Source organism: Heterostelium album (assembly GCF_000004825.1).
Source record: "Heterostelium album PN500 unplaced genomic scaffold PPL_contig12, whole genome shotgun sequence".
Classification (NCBI taxonomy): domain Eukaryota; phylum Evosea; class Eumycetozoa; order Acytosteliales; family Acytosteliaceae; genus Heterostelium; species Heterostelium album.
The window spans coordinates 87,717-107,402 of record NW_008805089.1 but is presented as its reverse complement, the minus strand read 5'-3'; the positions used below and the strand labels follow the sequence as shown (position 1 = coordinate 107,402).

General features: G+C 33.0%; 8 protein-coding genes and 1 non-coding gene across 9 annotated transcripts; 4 read left to right on the top strand and 5 right to left on the bottom strand.

Moving 5' to 3' along the window:
• Nucleotides 1-416: 416 nt before the first annotated feature.
• PPL_05292 (SWIM zinc finger family protein) lies at nt 417-998 on the bottom strand (the record flags this gene model as incomplete). Its single annotated transcript, XM_020576181.1, has 1 exon — nt 417-998. One exon carries the CDS (start codon nt 996-998, stop codon nt 417-419), a length of 582 nt encoding a protein of 193 aa, XP_020433430.1.
• Nucleotides 999-1,445: 447 nt separating this feature from the next.
• On the top strand, nt 1,446-2,580 carry mcfT (mitochondrial substrate carrier family protein; the record flags this gene model as incomplete). Its single annotated transcript, XM_020576180.1, has 4 exons — nt 1,446-1,550; nt 1,625-1,844; nt 1,925-2,040; nt 2,122-2,580. 4 exons carry the CDS (start codon nt 1,446-1,448, stop codon nt 2,578-2,580), a joined length of 900 nt encoding a protein of 299 aa, XP_020433429.1.
• Nucleotides 2,581-2,752: 172 nt separating this feature from the next.
• On the top strand, nt 2,753-5,125 carry PPL_05290 (uncharacterized protein; the record flags this gene model as incomplete). The annotated part of the gene is made up of 2 exons (XM_020576179.1): nt 2,753-4,786; nt 5,120-5,125. The coding sequence occupies 2 exons, from the start codon at nt 2,753-2,755 to the stop codon at nt 5,123-5,125; spliced, it is 2,040 nt and encodes a 679-aa protein (XP_020433428.1).
• Nucleotides 5,126-5,184: 59 nt separating this feature from the next.
• Nucleotides 5,185-9,805, bottom strand: PPL_05289 (P-type ATPase; the record flags this gene model as incomplete). Its single annotated transcript, XM_020576178.1, has 7 exons — nt 5,185-7,374; nt 7,459-7,929; nt 7,999-8,190; nt 8,262-8,342; nt 8,410-8,679; nt 9,269-9,296; nt 9,774-9,805. 7 exons carry the CDS (start codon nt 9,803-9,805, stop codon nt 5,185-5,187), a joined length of 3,264 nt encoding a protein of 1,087 aa, XP_020433427.1.
• Nucleotides 9,806-10,348: 543 nt separating this feature from the next.
• PPL_05288 (uncharacterized protein) lies at nt 10,349-12,922 on the bottom strand (the record flags this gene model as incomplete). The annotated part of the gene is made up of 2 exons (XM_020576177.1): nt 10,349-10,507; nt 10,601-12,922. The coding sequence occupies 2 exons, from the start codon at nt 12,920-12,922 to the stop codon at nt 10,349-10,351; spliced, it is 2,481 nt and encodes an 826-aa protein (XP_020433426.1).
• A 460-nt stretch (nt 12,923-13,382) lies between these two features.
• On the bottom strand, nt 13,383-15,567 carry PPL_05287 (uncharacterized protein; the record flags this gene model as incomplete). The annotated part of the gene is made up of 2 exons (XM_020576176.1): nt 13,383-15,488; nt 15,520-15,567. 2 exons carry the CDS (start codon nt 15,565-15,567, stop codon nt 13,383-13,385), a joined length of 2,154 nt encoding a protein of 717 aa, XP_020433425.1.
• A 178-nt stretch (nt 15,568-15,745) lies between these two features.
• On the top strand, nt 15,746-15,816 carry PPL_05286. Its single transcript has one exon. It is a non-coding gene; the product is annotated as a tRNA-Gly (tRNA).
• Nucleotides 15,817-15,828: 12 nt separating this feature from the next.
• On the top strand, nt 15,829-16,737 carry PPL_05285 (uncharacterized protein; the record flags this gene model as incomplete). The annotated part of the gene is made up of 4 exons (XM_020576175.1): nt 15,829-15,845; nt 16,108-16,382; nt 16,460-16,540; nt 16,637-16,737. 4 exons carry the CDS (start codon nt 15,829-15,831, stop codon nt 16,735-16,737), a joined length of 474 nt encoding a protein of 157 aa, XP_020433424.1.
• A 154-nt stretch (nt 16,738-16,891) lies between these two features.
• PPL_05284 (uncharacterized protein) lies at nt 16,892-18,072 on the bottom strand (the record flags this gene model as incomplete). Its single annotated transcript, XM_020576174.1, has 2 exons — nt 16,892-17,583; nt 17,646-18,072. The coding sequence occupies 2 exons, from the start codon at nt 18,070-18,072 to the stop codon at nt 16,892-16,894; spliced, it is 1,119 nt and encodes a 372-aa protein (XP_020433423.1).
• Nucleotides 18,073-19,686: the final 1,614 nt, after the last annotated feature.

Sequence of the window (19,686 nt, the reverse complement as noted above, 5' to 3'; positions counted from 1 at the left end):
TGGATACACTGGTACCAGTGAAATTTAAAAAATACAAAAAAATATTATAATCTCTTCGGAATCGGTAATACTATCTTTTTTATTTTTTACTCCATGGTGATATTTTATAAAAAAAAAACAATTGTTTTACTTAAACAATTGAAATCTATTACAACACAACGGATCATGATGATTAAACATAGTGTATCTAACCAACCCTTATAGTTTATTAAAAGGTTTGATATTTAACAAAATATTTTAAAATTAATACCAGCTGATATGTATTGAATTAATTTACACCAAAAAGGATTGAAGGATTCTGGCTAAAAAGAGTTGAGTTGAGGCTTCATAGATGATGAAAAATATCTATAAATTATTGAACTTGTAAAATGTAAATAAAGATGAATGAAAATATTAAGTATAAACATACTTGAATATTAATATCTTTGTCTTTTTTTTGTATGTGGCTCTTCTTCCTCTTCATCATCATCATCATCGTCTTCTTCTTCTTCATCGTCGTCTTCATTACTTGTATCGTCGTCATCTTCTTCTTCTTCTTCATCGTCTTCATTGGAATCATGATAATATTCATAGTCCTCTATACTATCCTCTTCTTCTTCTTCATCTTCATTATCATCATCATCATCATCATCATTTTCTTCACTCCATTTATCCATTAATAAATCTATAAGTTCTTCACGTGATTTCTTTAAAAGAGATTCCTTATATAGCCTCTTGGGTGTCAGTCTTGCTGCATTCATTGTACGAAGTTTGTAATACATTTCAATGGCAGTTTCTCGAACGTGCTTACAGCCACCTCCCATTGGACATGTACAATCTGTTACTACCCTTCCTTTCCTTATTGAAATTGTAACCTTATAGTAACCAAGAGAGCCAAGTATTCTTGCTTCTACATGAGTGAATCCACATTTGAGTATTTTAGGATCACCATAAGTCTCGTGGCCATGACCCAACTGACTACATTGTTGTAGTGTCAAATCCTTTAATGTAACAACCATAATTATAATATCAAAAAAAAAAAAAAACAAAAACAAAAAATGGGTAATGCTATGAATCTTTTTTCAGTTTGCGTGTATGGATGACCACTAAAATTTGAATTTTATTCTTTCTCTTTTACAAGTTAGAGAGAATATAGATTCAAACATATTTATTTCTAATCAAGTAAACTATTCTGCTTCTAAATGGAGATATTAAATTTATGAATATAAATTATTTAAAATGAAATTGCAATAAATTAATTATCATCATCGGAATCCGTTTTTGGTTTAGCATGGTTGATGATCAAAAAAATAAAAAAAATAAAAAATGAAAAAGAATAATTATAATAAAAAAACAAATCATTTTTTTAATCAATTTTTTTTTTCAACAATCATATGTTATAAACAATTTATTTAATTTATATATATTTATTTATTTGTTATATTTGATAAGTAAGAAACAACAGAATGTCTACAAAACCAAATGAAGCAGCTGCAGGAAATCCACCACCTCCAAAGCGTCAACCATTATGGCATACATTTGTTTCAGGAGGTATTGCTGGTGTCAGTGAAGTAAGTATATTGTGTATTGTGTTGTTCATTTAATTAATTCTTATTGATTTTTATCTTTCTTTCTTTCTTTAAAGATATTGGTTATGTATCCTTTGGATGTAGTTAAAACTAGAGCTCAGTTGCAGGTTGGTCAAGGTGCATCGATGTTTGGTACCCTCATGCACATGATCAAGCATGATGGTTTCAAGATGTATAGAGGTATCGTTCCACCCATTTTAGTGGAGGCACCCAAGCGTGCAATTAAATTTGCCTCTAATAAATTCTATGAGGAAAAGATATTAAATCATTATGGAAGTATGTATCATTACTAAATTTACACCACTATATCAACTATCAATTTGATTGTTAAATTAACTTGGTTTTTTAATTTTTAGATGCTCGTCCAACTCAAAACCAAGCGATTGCTGCTGGTGTTATGGCAGGTATTACTGAAGCATTTGTTGTTGTACCATTTGAACTTGTAAAAATTAGATTGCAGGCAAAAGAAAATGTAAGTTAAGTAAATAATGAAAAAAATGGTAAATCAAACTAATCAACTCACACACATATATTATTATTATTATTTATATAGGCTGGTAAATATAAAAATACAGCAGATTGTGTATTAAAGATTGCTCAACAAGAAGGTATCGGTGGATTTTTCAAGGGATTGGAATCGACACTGTGGAGACACGCACTCTGGAATGGTGGTTACTTTGGATTGATCCACACCATCAAATCAGCGTTGCCAAAGCCACAGAATGAGCGTCAGACACTTATGAATAACTTTGTGGCCGGTGGTCTTGCCGGTACCTTTGGTACTATATTGAACACACCTGCCGATGTAGTAAAGAGCAGAATCCAAAATCAAGGCAGTGGTCCAATCAAATACAATTGGTGTATTCCATCGATGATCACCGTTGCCAAAGAAGAGGGTATCGGTGCACTCTACAAAGGTTTCCTACCAAAAGTACTCAGACTAGGTCCAGGTGGTGGTATTCTCTTGGTTGTCAATGATTACGTTATGAAACTTTTAGCATCAAAACAATAATAATAATAATAATAATAGTTTTTTCAAAAAAAATAAAATAAAAATAAATACTTATCTGGATAACACAAATATATTTTTTTTTTCAAAAGTTCAACATTGCATCGTTTTTGTTGACAATTTTATTTCTGTTCCACCAGATCCATTCCATTTATAGTAAAAAAACACAATACACATGTTGCATAGGATATCATTAGATCCTGTAAGATCACCTTTTAAAGATATTAAAAGAAATAACAATAATAGTAATAGTAATAATAATGTATCTATAATAAATAATAATAATACTATTAATAAACAAGAGATAAATCTATCAAATATCAAATCAAATAGTAGTAGTAGTAGTAGTCGTAGTAGTAGTAGTAATATTTCAAATATAATCTCAGCTTCTATCATTTTAGTTGATAAAGAAGATACTTCTTCTTCCTCTGAGCAATGCAATCGAGAGTTGACCAACAATACTAAGCAAAGCAAATCTACTATTAGTTTATCAGACTTGGAGTATTTATTGGAGCAAGACGAAGAGCCAGAGAGAGAGCAACTATCACAGACAACAGAGCAACAAATCAATGACACTACTGTTGTACCGCTAGAGTCGTATGATACCGATACAATTCTAAACAAAATCATCAACGATATGAGCAGATCAACTCTTAAAAGTATTGACGAAATATCAGAGGGTTACTGTAAGAGAAAAGGTCTTGTTCGTCAAGATCTCGAGAAAGAGAGATTGGAGCAGTTGAAGTATCACAGAGATCAAGTTGAATCTCAAATGATGGAGCTTGTCAATCAGGAAACAAGAGATCAGCAATCGCTATTTAGAGAGAAGCATAATCATACCAAACAAGAATATGAAAAGCTATCAAAAGAGACAACAGCAGCAATAAACAACTACAACAAATTGATCGAACAAGAAAGACAAAGATTATTAAAGTTAGAGGAAGAAGAACAGGCGAGAATAAGAGCTGAACAAGAAAGAATTAAAAGAGAGGAATTGGAAAAAAAGAGAAAAGAAGAGGAGCGTTTGGCAGAGATTGAAAGAGCAAGGCAAGCCGAAATAAAAAAGAAACAAGAAGAAGAAGAAAAGAGATTAAAAGAAGAGGAACAAGAGAAAAAGAAAAGAGAGGAAGAAGCGGAAAATAAGAGACAACAAGAGAAGAAAGAAAAAGAAGAGCAAGCAAGAAAAGAAAGAGAGGAACAAGAAAAGAGAGAAGAACAAGAAAAGAAAAGAAAAGATGAAGAGGAATTAGCAGCAAGAAGAGTTGAAGATGAGAAGAAAAAGAAAGAGGAAGAAGAAGCAGCAGCAGCAGCAAGCAGTCAACAGCCTACTCAAACAAAGATTTCAATGCCTTTGGTCGAGAATTGCGATTATCTAGTTTCAATTAGTGCCTATGCCGAATACAACGAACGTCTAAAGACGCTCAACGAACTAAACAAATATTTAGAGGACTACAAGAGTCAAATACCAATTCCCCTACAGGAACAGCTTAAGGAGTGCACAAAGACTGTCAACAGAATCTTCAACCAGATATCGCAGAGTGCCGATATCATTAGAGAAAAATCACAAGAGCTAGTCAATCTTCTCAACAGTAGTGTAACGAATCCATATCTATATAAATCGATCCTCTCTTTGATCACCAAGAAAGCAATGCAACAAGTCGAATCACAGATAGTACCACATGCATCATCGGCAGTCGCATACTCACTGGTTATATCACAGGTCTGTTTGAAACATCCAGATTTACTTCCAATATTCATTGCTCAGCTCAATCAAGATTGTACATTCACTGTGCCAATGTTTGTAAAGAAACTGCCTAACGATAGTGCAGATACTTACTACAAAAAGTCTGGCTTTAAAATTAAACTAGAGTCTGGTAAATTCGAATCGGAAGAGGAATATATTAACAGAATGTGTGGTTATATTACTTTGTTTGCTGCGTTTATACAGGCACCCTACACTCAAAAGTTGTATGGAATAGACAATGGTTGGAAATGGATCGCTAGAGTTGTCAACATGAAAGTCAGGCGAATAACATCGTTTTTATTGGTTTCATTCCTTCAAGTAGTAGGTTCAGTTCTTTTACAAGTATATCAACAACAGTTTGGAAAGATTTTAATGGTAATGACATCACCAGATTTCTTTGACAAACTGCCAGGACAAGAGTTGCAAGCATCAAAATCTAGACTTCAAAACATTTTGGAAAACTATGTAAAAAATCGAACAATAGAAACATTGGAAGGATTTAATTCAATAAACTGAAATCTTTAAATCTCTTCAATATTCAAATACTACATTGTTTGTTATTTTAAGCTTTATTTTCATCTTTATTTGTATGTACATTGTATGTACTCAAGTATTAATCAAAATTATCAATTATTTTTGGAATGATAAAATCGCCTTGAAATTTTATTTTGCTAACGTGTGATAGAGCCACACTAACAAACTCCAGAGTATCATTGTCGTAGACACGACACGACTACAATCATAGTTGTCATATCAATTATTATATTATTTTTAAAAATTATTACCTTTTTTTTTCAGATTTAATTATAATTTATTTATTAATTTTATAATTTATTAATTTATTTATTTATTTAATGGAGTTATTACCAATAGAGGTAACTTTCAATCCAAGTACCTGGATTTCTTCTGATGAGATAAAGTCTCAATTCGTTCATGGTCACCAAAAAGAAAGCGAATGGCAATGGAATTAACCAAAACTTGTAACCAATGATTGTTGTACCAAAGAATGTTCTAATTCCCGGTACGTGAACAATGATGAGTGCAACGGCTAGCATAGAAATGACACCAATGTTGAAAACCATATTTTTAAATCCATGTTGGAAAATAGAAAGCTTTCTTGTTTTGCATGATAATGCTGCACCGAGTCTAACCAATACGACTGCCACAAAATAAGCTGTCTGGGCTTCACGCAACATATCCTTTTGTTGGTCTAGGTTATATCCCATGAAACCTTCCTCATCACTGTCCACCATGAAATGGTCAGAGCTTGTGTTGTAAAGATCGGATGCAGAGATACCGTAATCTCTGAACAACACAAAATAGTTGACAAAGCCAGCGGCACATTGCACGAATCCAAGCCAAATATAAGAAAAGACAGCCAACTTTAAGGAAACAAGACGTTCTTTTTTGATGTTTCTGGGTGGCTTGCTCATGATATCCATTTCGGCAGATTCATAGGCATAGGAAATGACAGGGACCAAATCTGTTCCAAGATCGATACATAGAATCAAAATTCCAGAGAGAGCGGTCGGCAACTTGATCAAGAAGAAAAGTACGAATGGAAGGAGCTCCGGAATATTTGAAGAGAGAGTATAGCAAATTGATTTTTTTAATTTATCAAAAATCATACGACCCTCTTCAATACCAGCGACAATCGATGAGAAATTGTCGTCAAGCAAGACGATGGAAGCGGCTTCTTTGGCAACTTCACTACCTGTGATACCCATAGCGCATCCAAGGTCAGCTTTTTTGAGAGCTGGAGAATCGTTAACACCATCTCCTGTTACGGCTACAATGTCACCTTTGTTTTGGCATTGTTCGACAATCATAAGCTTCTGCTCGGGTGAAGTACGTGCAAAGACCACTTGTTGCAAAGCAAGAATCTTATCCCATTGTGATTGAGTTAGATCGTCCAGTCTTGAACCTGGAATGACAATGGCTTTTCCTTTTTCAAAGTCTACATCCAAAACGTCAATGTTTTCACGCTTGGCAACTTCATTCAAGGTTTCACCTTCGATGATACCAACTTGCTTAGCAATAGAGGTAGCGGTAAGTGGATGATCTCCAGTGACCATCATTACTCTTACACCTGCACGTTTACATTCGGCGACGGCCTCTGGTACACCTGGTCTAGGAGGATCCATCAAAGTGGTAAGACCAACAAAAACAAGATCGTCAGTTGGGAAGTTCTTTTCATCGGAATCGAATATGTAGTTCTTGTGGTAGATCTCTGGGTTGAGCTCTAACATTGCCATACCGAGAGCACGTTCACCCTTGCCAGCCAAAAACTCATAGGCATGAAGAAAATCATTACGGTACTTGTCAGTGAGGGTTTCCTCTTCACCATTGATGAGAATCTTTGAGCAGATCTTGATGATTCTCTCTGGGGCACCTTTCATGAGCATGATTGGCTTTTGGAGCTCGTTGTCGTAGCAGATAGTCAAATGCCATTTGTTAACAGAGTTGAAAGGGATTTCAAAGATCTTTGGGTAGAGAGCACGGTAGGACTCGACATTTGAAACATTTTCACAAAACTTCAATAGAGCACTCTCCGATGCATCTCCAATGCACTTTCTTTGTTGGATTGGGATATCTGCAAAGTTTTCGTCGGAACGATCGAATACTGTCTTGTTACAGAGAGCCGACACCTTGTACAATGTTTGGAATGTCTTGTTCTCTTTGTTAAAGTAGTTACTGGTTGTATTGGCATCACAAGAGTAGATAGTGCCGTCGTACCACAAATGAACTACAGTCATGATATTCTGAGTGAGAGTACCAGTCTTATCGGATGCAATGGTTCTTGTACTACCAAAAGTCTCCACAGCCAGGAGATTCTTGACCAACACATTCTTTTTCGACATTCTCTTGGCGGTAAGTGTCAAAGCAACTGTAATGGTAGGGAGTAGACCTTCTGGCACCTGAGCAACGACTACACCAATAACAAAAATAACAATATAAATCCATTTGACTTTGGTTGCGAAACCAACAGTCAAGAGAATTAAACCAACTGCAATGGCAACAACTGTAATGATTCTAATAAAAACATTTAATTCCTTTGGATTTGTATTTAATAATAATTAATATTTTAAATTTTAAGATATTTAAACTGAAAAAATAAAACAAAAATATTAACTTACCTTTTGTAATGGTGTTGGTGATGGTTTAGCTTTAGAAGCCAATTTGGCAATTTTACCAATGGTAGTATTATCACCGGTACTGACAACAATACCTACACAATCTCCATCTACAGCTAGGGTACTGTAGAATGCTAGATTTTGTGTTTCGAGAGCATTTTGATCGGTACATTCTGGAGTTCTGGTTTGTGGTTCAGACTCACCAGTCAACGATGAATTGTCAACTTTGAAATGATGTGCAAAAAGTACTCTGACGTCAGCAGGCACTTTGTCACCCATTCTAATGTGAACGACATCACCAACAACCAAAAGTTCAGAATTAATTTCAATGAGATGACCATCTCTCATAACTTTACAAGATGCAGGTGCCATCTTTTTGAAACCCTCCAGGACATTAGCTGATTTCGATTCTTGGAAAAAGGTAAAGGTACAAGTAATAATAACTACTGCCCACAAAATAATACCTAGATAAAGCTATAGTAATGATGAAATTAATATTTTACTATTTAACAAAAAACAAAAAGGAAAATTATGTCAACTTACATTATCACTTCCTGTATCTGGATCAATACCATAAGCAATAAAAGATAAAATTCCACCAATTTCAAGCATTGCTGGGAATAAACTTGTAAATTGTAATAAGAACTTGACCCATTTAGGAATGGACTTTGTTGGTGTTAGAGCATTTCGTCCATCTCTTTCTAATCTTTCGGCAGCCTCTGCTCCAGTAATACCCTATATATATATTAAATATTAGTAACATATTTATTATTAAAATAATGATAAAAAGAATAAAGAAAACTTACCAAACTGTATTTAGGATCAGCAAAGTTAATACTGGTTTTATGTTTTTCGGCCAACTCTTCAATTGGAATTGAATGGTCATACTATAAAAATATTATATTAATAAATATAATTATTTGTTGTTTTTTTATATTTAATATAATTACTTACAGTTAAATCAGTTTGATCGTAATCAACTTTTTCTTTGTTTGATTTTTTTTCTTTTTTGGATTTGAATTTCTCTTTGATACGAGATCGAAGCTTCAATCCTTTTCTTCTTTGTTTTTCTTTTACCACACTATAGTAGAGTGGGATTTGAGTCTCTTGACCACCTTCATGGTGGTGATGAGATGAAGAACCTTCATCTCTGTCTTTGAGTTCAATTTCAGTAAATGTTTGAGATTTTGAGGTTGGTAGATTAAGTGACGACATAATGTTTTTCTATATTGAAAAAAAAACATATATTAATATTGAAAAATCTAATTTAGATATGCTGATTAACCACCGGTTTAAACTTACATGTTAATGATATAAAAGGATAAATCAGGAATATTCTTTAGTATTTCGAATTATTCCCTTTAGAAAAATAATTAGTGAGAGATTTGATGACAGTTTTGTTAAACAATTAAATAACTAATTAAAAAAATATTAGTTACTTAATTGTCAGTTTGGTTTTAAAAGTAGAAACTACTAATAAAAGAAAAAAGAGAGAGAAAAAAAAAAAGAATTGATAATAAAATTTAATAGAATTAAAAAAAAAAAAAGAAGAAAGAAATAGAAATATTATAAAATTAGAAGGATAAAATAAAGGTTTAGTTTTAGTATTTCGAAATCACTAAATACTAATCAAACACAACTTGAAGGTTTGACCAATATTTGTTTTGATATCTATGACAATTACAAATAGAGAGTTTTGTTTGTTATTGATATAACAAAATAATATCTTGATTGATATTGATAGATATATATATATATATATATATATAATATATAATAATAATATAATAGTTATGAACTTGAATTTTAATACAATAGTTAAAGATATAATTATTGAAGATCTAAATATTTGATTGAGTGTGTGAATAGATAAGATAATTTAATGATAATAACAAATAAAGTGAAATGAATTATTTTTTGGGGTGGTGAACCTTATGAATTGGGATAGGTAAAAAAAAAAAATAAACATAAAATAAAAATAAAAATAAATTTTAAATAAAATTAATTATAAGTAATAAAACCTACTTGGCGAAGTGGATTTTTTTTCACAAAAAAAATACAATAAAAAAAAGAAACGTAATTCTGTGTTTGTCAAATAAAGTTTTTATGTATTTATATTTTTGTGTATTAGTTTTAAAAAAATTCAGTTCTTTTTTGGTGTGTGAATTGAAGGTGTTTATATTTCAGATAAATTAAAACACAATGCAAAATCGAACATTAAACAACTCTGCAAACCATCGAAGCCCTTTTTTGTAACTATTTTGGCAAAACAAAATCTTGCAGATTGCTTGCAAAACAAAAAAAAAGGGGGAAAACACAAAGTTTGACATGTTTGCATCTTATCATGCATTTTGATAGGTGGGTGTCACTTTTTGTGCTTGGATTTTGATTTTTTTTTTTTTTGATTTTTTAAACCTTCCCACGGTTTTAGACAAAAGAAATACTATGGTTTGTGGGGTATGAAAAAAAAAAAAACAATGGTTTTATAAAGATCATTTTTGTAAAAATTATAATTACCTTGTTATTTTGATGAAAATAAATATTTTTGAGGAAAATTATGAGTTTGTTGTAAATTTATAGTGTTTTTTTTTGCATTTTAATAGATTTTTTTTAAATTGATTTTATTTTTTTCTAATATCACTCCTGAAAGGGGTTTCACCAAAATTGTGATCACTACGAGTGGTTTTCCCCTTTTTCACTTGCAAGGTGGTGAAAATGGTGAAAGATTGGTGTGACGGGGGGTTTTATTTATTTTTTTTTCGGTTGAACAATCAGATCCCAAAATACAAAATCAAAGAATATTTATTAACCTGGTTACATGACTATTTGGAAACATAAAATTTTTTTTTTTGATTTGGGTTTTATTAAAAAGATTTGTTTATTATTTATTTATTTATTTATCAAATCCGAATGAACGCCACTTCACAGAATCCAAATAGAGTCCACCAATTATAGGATTTAGTTCTGGAATACTAGCATGAATTGTTCTAACTTTTTGTAAACCAAAAACAGCTATTAAATTTAAAATTGACTTTTCAACGGTTGGATTTATCTAAAGTTAGAAAAAATAATAATAATAATAAAAAAATAAAATAGATTAATACAAAAATTTCTTTTATCATATTTGTTTGTTTTTTCTACATACCTCTATAACTTTCATTTTTTCACTATAGTACTTTGATAAAGTTGAAGATGACATCAAACAACTTCTAATATCTCCAACACTTTCAAAAATTCTAATTAAGCCTGCGGTTGGTTTTGGATGGAATCGGTCGTGAGTTGTCATTTTGAATAGTTTTTCAGCTTCAGTTGGATCACCCAAGCGAATGGAAAGTTGACCTAATCTTATCCAATCGGCGAATGATCTTGTTGCATTAATTTGTTTCATTGAGAGGTGATTTATATCCAAGGCAGCTTTTCTAACCTCTTCCTCCTCTCGCCAGGTTTGGAATGCTTTAACGTCTTGGAACAATGCGTGGAAAGCCAACTCTATGTTTCTGTGAATTTCGATTGCCGGTAGTCTTGCAGAGAAATTGCCTAGTTGTACATTGTGATAGTCTCTTCTCTCCAATTCCTTTGTAGACTCTAAACCAAAGTTGTCAATAAAAGACTCCATAACATCTTTCAGGTCATCGAGATTTAATTTGTTTTCATCAAACTTGACTCTCTCGATTCTCTGTCTTGGCAGAGCAGCGAGTGGTTGTTGCAACTCTTGCAATTGATTGGATGGTGACGGTGATTCTGTTGTTGTTTCCGATCCCAAATCCACTGGAACGGTGTCATCTTTCTTTGAATCCTCTTGTTGATGTGAATCATCTTCAATGTCACTGCCTTCGGATGTCACATCTTCTTCATGCCACAGACCTTCCTTGGGAGCATTGGATTCTTCAATTTGCGCGTGTGAATCCGAACCATCCGTGTTGGTAGCTTCAGTATTCTCTGTAGCTTGAATTCTATTGACTGGTGAGCTTGTGTTGTGACCATCTTTGGTGTTGGTAGGTATTTGCTGAGTTGTTGTTGTGGTAGTAGTCTTTGTTGGTTGTTGTGAATTGCTTTCATTTCTTTGTCTGGAACGGACTGCCAGTGCAAGTTGATCCAAGATCTTTGATTTCTTGTCGTTCAACGCAGACCATCCAATCTTTCGGTACATTGAAACCAACATTGAAAAGATCTCTGCAGATTCACCGGCCAACTGAAGTGAGGTGAGATGCTTGAGTTGTTCGTCACCCGGTTCCTCATCAAACTCTATTTCCTCATCCTCCAGAACCGTTACCATGTTGGGGTGAAGTGGAGGTGGTGTCACACGCTGGTATTTACTCTTTCCAATTCGATCGACCAATGTGTCGCTTCTCAGGAATGGCGCATTGTTCAAGACAATGAGTGACCATTCGACTAGACCGAGTTGAGCCAGAACCTTGGAGGCAATCTTCCAACCTCTGACCAACATTGGTTTGATCGAAATCGATTTCAAAATAGACTTGAGTGCCAACAAAAGAGATTCTTGGTTTTGATTGTTTGTAGGATCTTTCTTTGCCAAAGAGAGGTAGGTGTCTGCCAATGCCATCAAAAGAGAAGTAGAGTTTGGCTGTGATTTGAGTGCCTCATTCAGAGTGTTGATGGCTTCTTGATGCTCACCCATGAGACTATGTGCATGGGCGACAACCGATGCGACAGATGGCTCTGTCTTTCTGAACTCATCAAAGAATGAACGCATTGGCTCATATCTATTTCTCTCAATAAAGTAGTTGCAAAGTGTGATGACCAAGAGGTTGTTGCTGTCATCGGTCTCGAATGCTTCATAGCCAACGCTGTCGACTGTCTCATTGCCATCGAGTGTCGGTTGCAATTGACGATCGACAAACTCACCATCGAATCCACCCAGCTTTCTTCCCTGCCAAAAGTGTTGTTGACACAGTTTCAAAAAGTTTGCTTCATCATTGGCACTCTTAAAGGCGGGAAGTATCTTGAGTGGTCTGAGGAATGCTGGTGGCGGTGTAATCGCTCTCAACATCGACGATAGATAGGTTTCCTTCCAGAATGATTCTTCGACGGTGTTTCTCTCGCCGTTCGCTCCGATACTATATACGCTTGGTGTAGAGTTATTGATTCCAATCTCCACGTGTAGATCCATCTTTAGGAATGCATTGTACGCACAGAAATGACAACCATCTATTCTATAGTTTCCTCTACCAAACGCTGACTTTTCTTGATTCTCTACGAGTGTACCAAGATAGACGGCAATTGAAGATGCCGAACTTGAATCTACTCCGCTCACCCAGTGAAAAGATGAGAACTTTTGAGGTTTAAGTCCAGGTACGAATCTAGGTGGTTCGTATGCTTTAATCAGCACAACTAGATCTGGTGGTCCTAAACCAGTGAAGCTAGGTAATGCTCTCTGTCTCGCTGCCAACACCTCTTCGAAAGCAGCTTCCACTTTTTCTTGAATATTTAAAATATATTCGCCCATCACCAAAATTTACACTAATTCTAATAAACTAATAAAATTGAATGTAAAAAATAAAATAAAAAAGTTGTAAAATGCAATCTTAAAAAAATATAAAACTTTGTTTGAATTAAAAAAAAAATCTAGAAATGGTTATAAAAAAAATAATATATATAATAAATATATATAAATAAAAAATAATTTAATTAGTAGATTGTATTTTGTTTGATTTCAATGTATGTTTGTTTATTTATTTTTTGTAAATTAATAATATTAATTTATTTATTATTATTATATTATTAATGTGAAGTGTGAATTGTGTCTGAGCAAAAAAAAAAAAAAAATGGGGGTTAGAATTTACCATTCTTACCTGATTTAGTTCAATTGAATTTAATTATTTTTTTTTTTAATTTCATTGTTTTTTTTTTTTTTTTAATTAATTTTTATTATTACATCCCCCTCCCCCCATTTCATTTCGTTTCGTTTATATATTATTATTATTTGAATCATTCATTACGTGATTATAATAATCAGTGATGTCTTGATTCTTTGCAAAGTCGACCGTTTTTTTGAAACAATCTTTCAAAAGTTTTTTGTTCAATCGGAATCCAGGTACGGTGTCGTAGAGGTAATAGAGAATAGGTATTGAGCATTTCGTGAGTAGCATCGTCAGTGTTTGACTATCGATGATGGGAACGTAGTTGTATTTCTCGCGGAGTTTGTGGAACATTTCGATGTTGCCTTGTTCCAAGCAGATTCGAGCGGCACTCTCCAGTCGATCTCTGATTGTATTGCCATCGCGATCGTCGAATTGCTCGGCGAGTATGTCGATGCACTTTGAAAAGACATTCCATTTCTGATGATTCGATGCCGCCTCCAATATCATTGCGAATTGGTGACGGTCAACCAGACGACACTTGAATACGTGCTCCAAGAACTGGCTTCTGCCATAGATCGCTGCTTTCATGATCATCTTTGCCATTTCGTAGCCGGACAGACTGATTTTGTTTGATACTATATCCTCTTTGTTGGTCTCGGTTTGATTTTGGTGCTGCTCGTTATTAAAGAAACAATTGAAACCGTCGATATCACCGGCGATTCCAATTGCTTCCAGTATCTTTACATCGCAATTCACTTTGTGTTGGTAGAGTAGATAGCTAAGAATATTGTATCGTTTAAAGTAGAATGCAATGGCCATGCCATCGCCAAGATCGCCACGTTCCAATATCTGACATTCCATCATGTATTTGACAATGTTGATCAAACCGTTGGCACATGCACAAATAAAGATTGAAGAGTTGCCAACCAAATCTACCTTTTTCATTGTCTTGATAATAGGTAGTTGTATGTCATCCTCTGGATAAAACACTTTGAGTGGTACATCATAGTATTTGCTAATGAATTGATCGAGTTGATTGTCATTCATATCCAAACTGTATTCGTCCACCGTCCAAAAATTACCATATTCAATCTTTGAATTGTAATGTACATATGAGTTGTATTGGTTTGTTGTTGCTGTTGTCGCTTTGCTTTCACTGAACGTATTTACTCGCGTATCATTATAGGTCGCAGGAATAATTGCATCTGGATAGACAATATTTGCAATCTTGACAAGCTTTTCGTAGATTTCATGCTTGGAATGTTGCTGCTGCTGGTTTTGATTGTCAATGTTCAACCGATTGTATTCATATTCATTCAGATTTGATTTGAACAGATAGATTGTCATTTCATAAAAGTTTGAATCGAATTGACATAGAAACAATTGGTTAAAGTAGTAGCTTCTGTATATACTCGACGAAAATGGAACCTTAAATTCCTCGGACATCACCTTGAGTAGTACCGGATCCTTCAGTTCGATGATATCACTAAACATCTTTGTGTAGATTGCACTGACCTCTGACTCCTTCTTGTTGATTAGAAACAGTGGCCATAGATGTGCGAAAAAGAATCGTATCAACTCTAGATTGTTGGCTGCTTTTGTGTAGATGACCTGAAGAATATGGGTGTGGTCAACACGTGTCGATAGTATGCTCTTCCAAAACTCTAATTTGTGACACTTTATCACAGCTTTGAGTACGTCGGTATTGGCACGTTGCAGAAGGAAGAGAATGGAGTTGGCTGATGGCTGGATTCCCTGGTCGACGATCATCATTTGGATAACTTCGATCGATCCACTGGTGAGCAGTACATCTAGTAGGCCAGAGCGGTCCTCTTTAAACCAATAGTGAAAACGTTGGAAGATTACGTTGAAAATCGCAAGTGAACCGGTAAGGTATGTGTCCTGGAGTATCGTAATGAGAGTGCCCCTGTTCAGGTAGAGATACTCATTTCTCTTGATCTTCTCAAAGAAAAGTGTATAGTATTTGTTACGAATGATCCACTCTACACTAATGATATCATTGTAGTGGCAATGAAAACGAAACACTGGGAACCGGGTAACATTTTGGTGGATTCTGCTAATGTGATTGAGATTGATGAGATATGATCTACTGTTTTGTGATATAAAAGAAAGAATTTTTTTGAAAAGATGTCTTTGTCTCAGTACCTGTAGCTTTACATCTTTTTCCATTTTAATGGTTTTTTTTATCAACTAAAAAGATATAAAAAAAAACAAAAATTACCAAAAATACAAGATTTGGTGGACTTTTCTCATTCAAAGTTCTTTCCATAGTTTTTTTTAATTTTTTTCTTAATATCATTTTTAGGTTAAAGGAGAATTTCAATACAATTTTTTGATTGACGATGTTTTTGTTGATAAATAAAGATCCACAAATAGAAAGGAAAAAAAAAAATAGGAAAAAATATACGATGGTGATCAACAAAAATTTTTGAAACCTCACAAAAAACGCGTTGTTGGTCTAGTGGCAGAATTCTTGCCTTCCAAGCAGGAGACCCGGGTTCGATTCCCGGACAACGCATTTATTAAAAATATGACTTACCGGATGCGGTAAGTCAAAATTTTTAGAATCGGAAAGTTTGAATTATCTATAGATTCATTTTTTAAAGATTTATTTTGTTTTAATTTATTTAAATTATCCTTTCATCTTTACTATTTATTATTTTAAATGCTGACATTGAAAAAATTTTGAAAAAAAAAAAAAGTTACTTCTTTTTGTAATTTTCATTTTTATTTTTTTTTGTTGTTTATCATCAATGTTAAAGTTAATAAGATTAAATAAATCATTCCAAAATTATATAACTAATAATAGTTATCATTTGAATATAAGCAGATGTTATATACAACAACAGAGATTCAACGCAACACTGCAAACAACACGATGTTTTAGCTTTAGAAATATGTCTACATCGAATAAGAGCATTTCATTTGATTTTCAAAAGAATGATATCATTAACAAACGAGAATTAGAACAATTAATCAAAGATAATAGAGATCAAATCAATAAACCATACATTCTTATCGATGTTAGAAATCCTACCGAAGTCGAACAAACAGGTGTAATCGAATCAGCACTACATTTACCATGTACGAAATATCTAAACATATGAAATATAATAGATGAATTGATCGACTAATTGGTTTGATACTATTTCTATTAATAGTGGGTATATTACCAGCAGCATTAGAGATGACAGAAGATGATTTCCAAGATGCATTCAATATACCAAAGATTCAAAAGACAGGTAATAAACTGTAGTACTTTTATCAACTTACTAATTAGTAATATACTAACAAACAGTTTGTTTTATTAGATAATATTATATTTTATTGTTTGAAAGGAAAGAGATCAGAGATGGCAGTCGATATGTTTAGAGCAGCAGGCTATGGTAATTCAATCAACTATCCTGGCTCAGCAGCTGAATGGTTTAATTTAGATTAATCATAGGAGTAGTAAATATTTTAAAAAAAGTCGATCTATTTTTTAGAATAAACAAAACTGTTGTTTTATTAATTATTATTATATTATATATATGATGATTTGTACAAATTCTTTTATGATTGAGTTATTATTATTATTATTATTATTATTATATTTATGGAACAACACCTGGTGGTGATATTTGATTCATCTTTTTAAGTAACTTCTTTGTTTTGCTACGTCTCGGTGTTGGTCTTGCCCATCGTTGAATTCTAACGTTTGAGAGGTACGAGCAATGATTGGCACCTGTCTTCTCACGATTGTGGAACACGATGTAGTTGATGAGTGAGCTGTTGGTGCATGTCGTCTCAATGGAGATCGAAGTCTTTGTAATCGATTCCCAGAGAGTGAACGATACGTTGGTGCCGTTGTCACACACCTCAAAGTGAACCGGTACATTCGCTGGGAATGAAAACTCTGATTGCTTCTTTATCTTGATGGCACCCGATGGCAACAATCCACCACGACCAACAATCGATGCAACACCTCGACAATAGTTAAACTCGAGTCCACTCTGTATCTCGTAGTAGGGCGGACCTTGGTGTAGACCATCGCTTCGTGTCGCAAGCTGGAAGAAATCGTCGTTGGTCGAACGACACCAAGTTCCAGTCAAGCGAATCTCACCCTCCTCAGGGTTGTATTGATCGCGTGTAATGAGATACGCACGATTCTGGAATTTAAATCTGCCGTCCTCCACTTCAAAGCTTGAATTTGTGCATTCTCTATTGATAACCCATTTAGTAATATCTAAATCCGGTGAAACTACATTATCCTCTAAAAGAGTTAACCAACTAGTTGCATCATTTTCTAAAAACATTTTAGTTAGCTTGTTTGTTTTGTTCAGCAGCAAAAAAAAAGAGTTGACATACCTTCAATTTCAAGATAATCTACAATTGCTTTGAGTTGAAAGTATTTAGCTAATGACCAAACACCATAGTAGTTCAAGTTTGGTTCTACGATGAGATCACCATGACGCAGATAGTTTAGAATGACAAGGAAGTAACGTGGATCGGCATCGATCAAGATACATCCATTCTCATCACGACAATGATTCCAACCGTACTCCTTGTTAAACATAAGGTTTAACATACTGTCTTTATCTTTTCGGAGTGTGGTGATCGTTGTTTGTATGATGGTTCCACCGACATTCAACTTTACCCAATCACCATAGTTTGCATTGTTATTCTGTGCAATAAAGTTGTTTGTACTATTACTTAGAGTATTAGTCGTCGATCCTGTACTTTTGCTTAAAACATTATTATTATTACTATTTTCATCAAGACTATTACTATTCATTTTCAAACATATATATATTACAAAAGATTAAAAAAAAATAAAATTTTAATCATTGTTTTTGTGCAAGGTGGTTGGTTTTAAAAATTAAACTGCAAAAAATTCTATCGAATTTTACCATTTCATCGTTTAAAAGAAAATATTTTGGTATGTATATATCAACCAATCTATGACATATATATGTTTGTAGAGTTAGGACTATAGAATGCCTTAAAGCCAAAGAGTGCAGCAAAACATTTCAAATCGAGAACAACAGATTGATTTAGTAAGTTGTACCACCAAGTTGATAACTATGTTTAGTTCTATATCATATCAAATAAATTACGACCATCTTAATATGTTAAAGACAAAGTGTTTTAAATTTAATTAATAAAAAACTTAAATTAACGAACAAATCTGAACAGTAATTACACCAAAACCCTGGGCGTTTTCATTTTTTTCATTTTGTTTTTCTTTAAAGAAATGAATTATTTTGATTTTATTTACATTTTTTTTTTTTCAAAAGATAATATTTTTATAAATATATTTTTATATATATATCAGCAGGATGTCGGTGTATTAATAGTAAATACATATAGCAGTGGTAGTAGGTGAACAGCAAAACAGCAGCAGCAACAGCAGCAAAGTAGTAGTATTAAATAATTCCAATAATATCAAAAAAGGTAGGTACCTACAACAATCGGTAAATATAATAAGCACACAACAGATACCATGTGGAATTTCCTGTAAAAGAACAACAATAAAATCATCGACTTCAACAAACAAAGAGTTTGTAAGTTTGTCAGAGGAAAAAGTAAGTTTTACAAAAAACACATATTTAGTGTATAAACACACACTTTAACACCATGGATAGAAATAAAAATAAAAATAAAAAAACAACACATATAATTAGTGAAAGAACCACCTATTTATTTCTTTTGTTTGCTTGTTTTTTTTTTAATGGTGAAAGATTAAGGAGGTGGTTTATGTTGTTGCTTTGCTAAATAACAATAACAATCAGTTTCAATCATTAGTATGTATCATCAACATCATTATTAGGGTATCTATTATTAACAACAACAACAGCAACAAAATTGATTAATCATACATGTATATAATCAATTTATATTGAATAGTTGTATATAAATTAAAAAAACAAAAAAAACAAGAGGAGTAGTGATAAGAAGAGTGTAATTACAAAAAGCAAATGGAAACATGCTACTCCACCTCACTCCTAACACTGAAATCAATAGTGAGTTGTAGAAAATAACCAATACAAAGCAAACAAATAATATGTTAATTTGAATTATATAATGTATATAAATATTTTGAAATAAAACAACAAAAAGAAAAAAGTCAAACAAATAATAATATTTTTTATTGGTAGTGCCATTCATTGTAATAATCATAATAATAATTATTATTATTTGGTTGGTTTCATTTTCACATTTATTTGTATATTAATTTTATATATGTTTAATCAAAAATAATAGTTTGGTAAGTTTGTAATAAAAATAAGAAAATAGGCAAACATTACATTATCTATTTTATATCATTATTATATCATTTTCAATTGAATTTTATTGGTAAAATTGCAAACGCGTTTTCGGGTGCGTGTGGTAGCAGTGGAGCAACGAC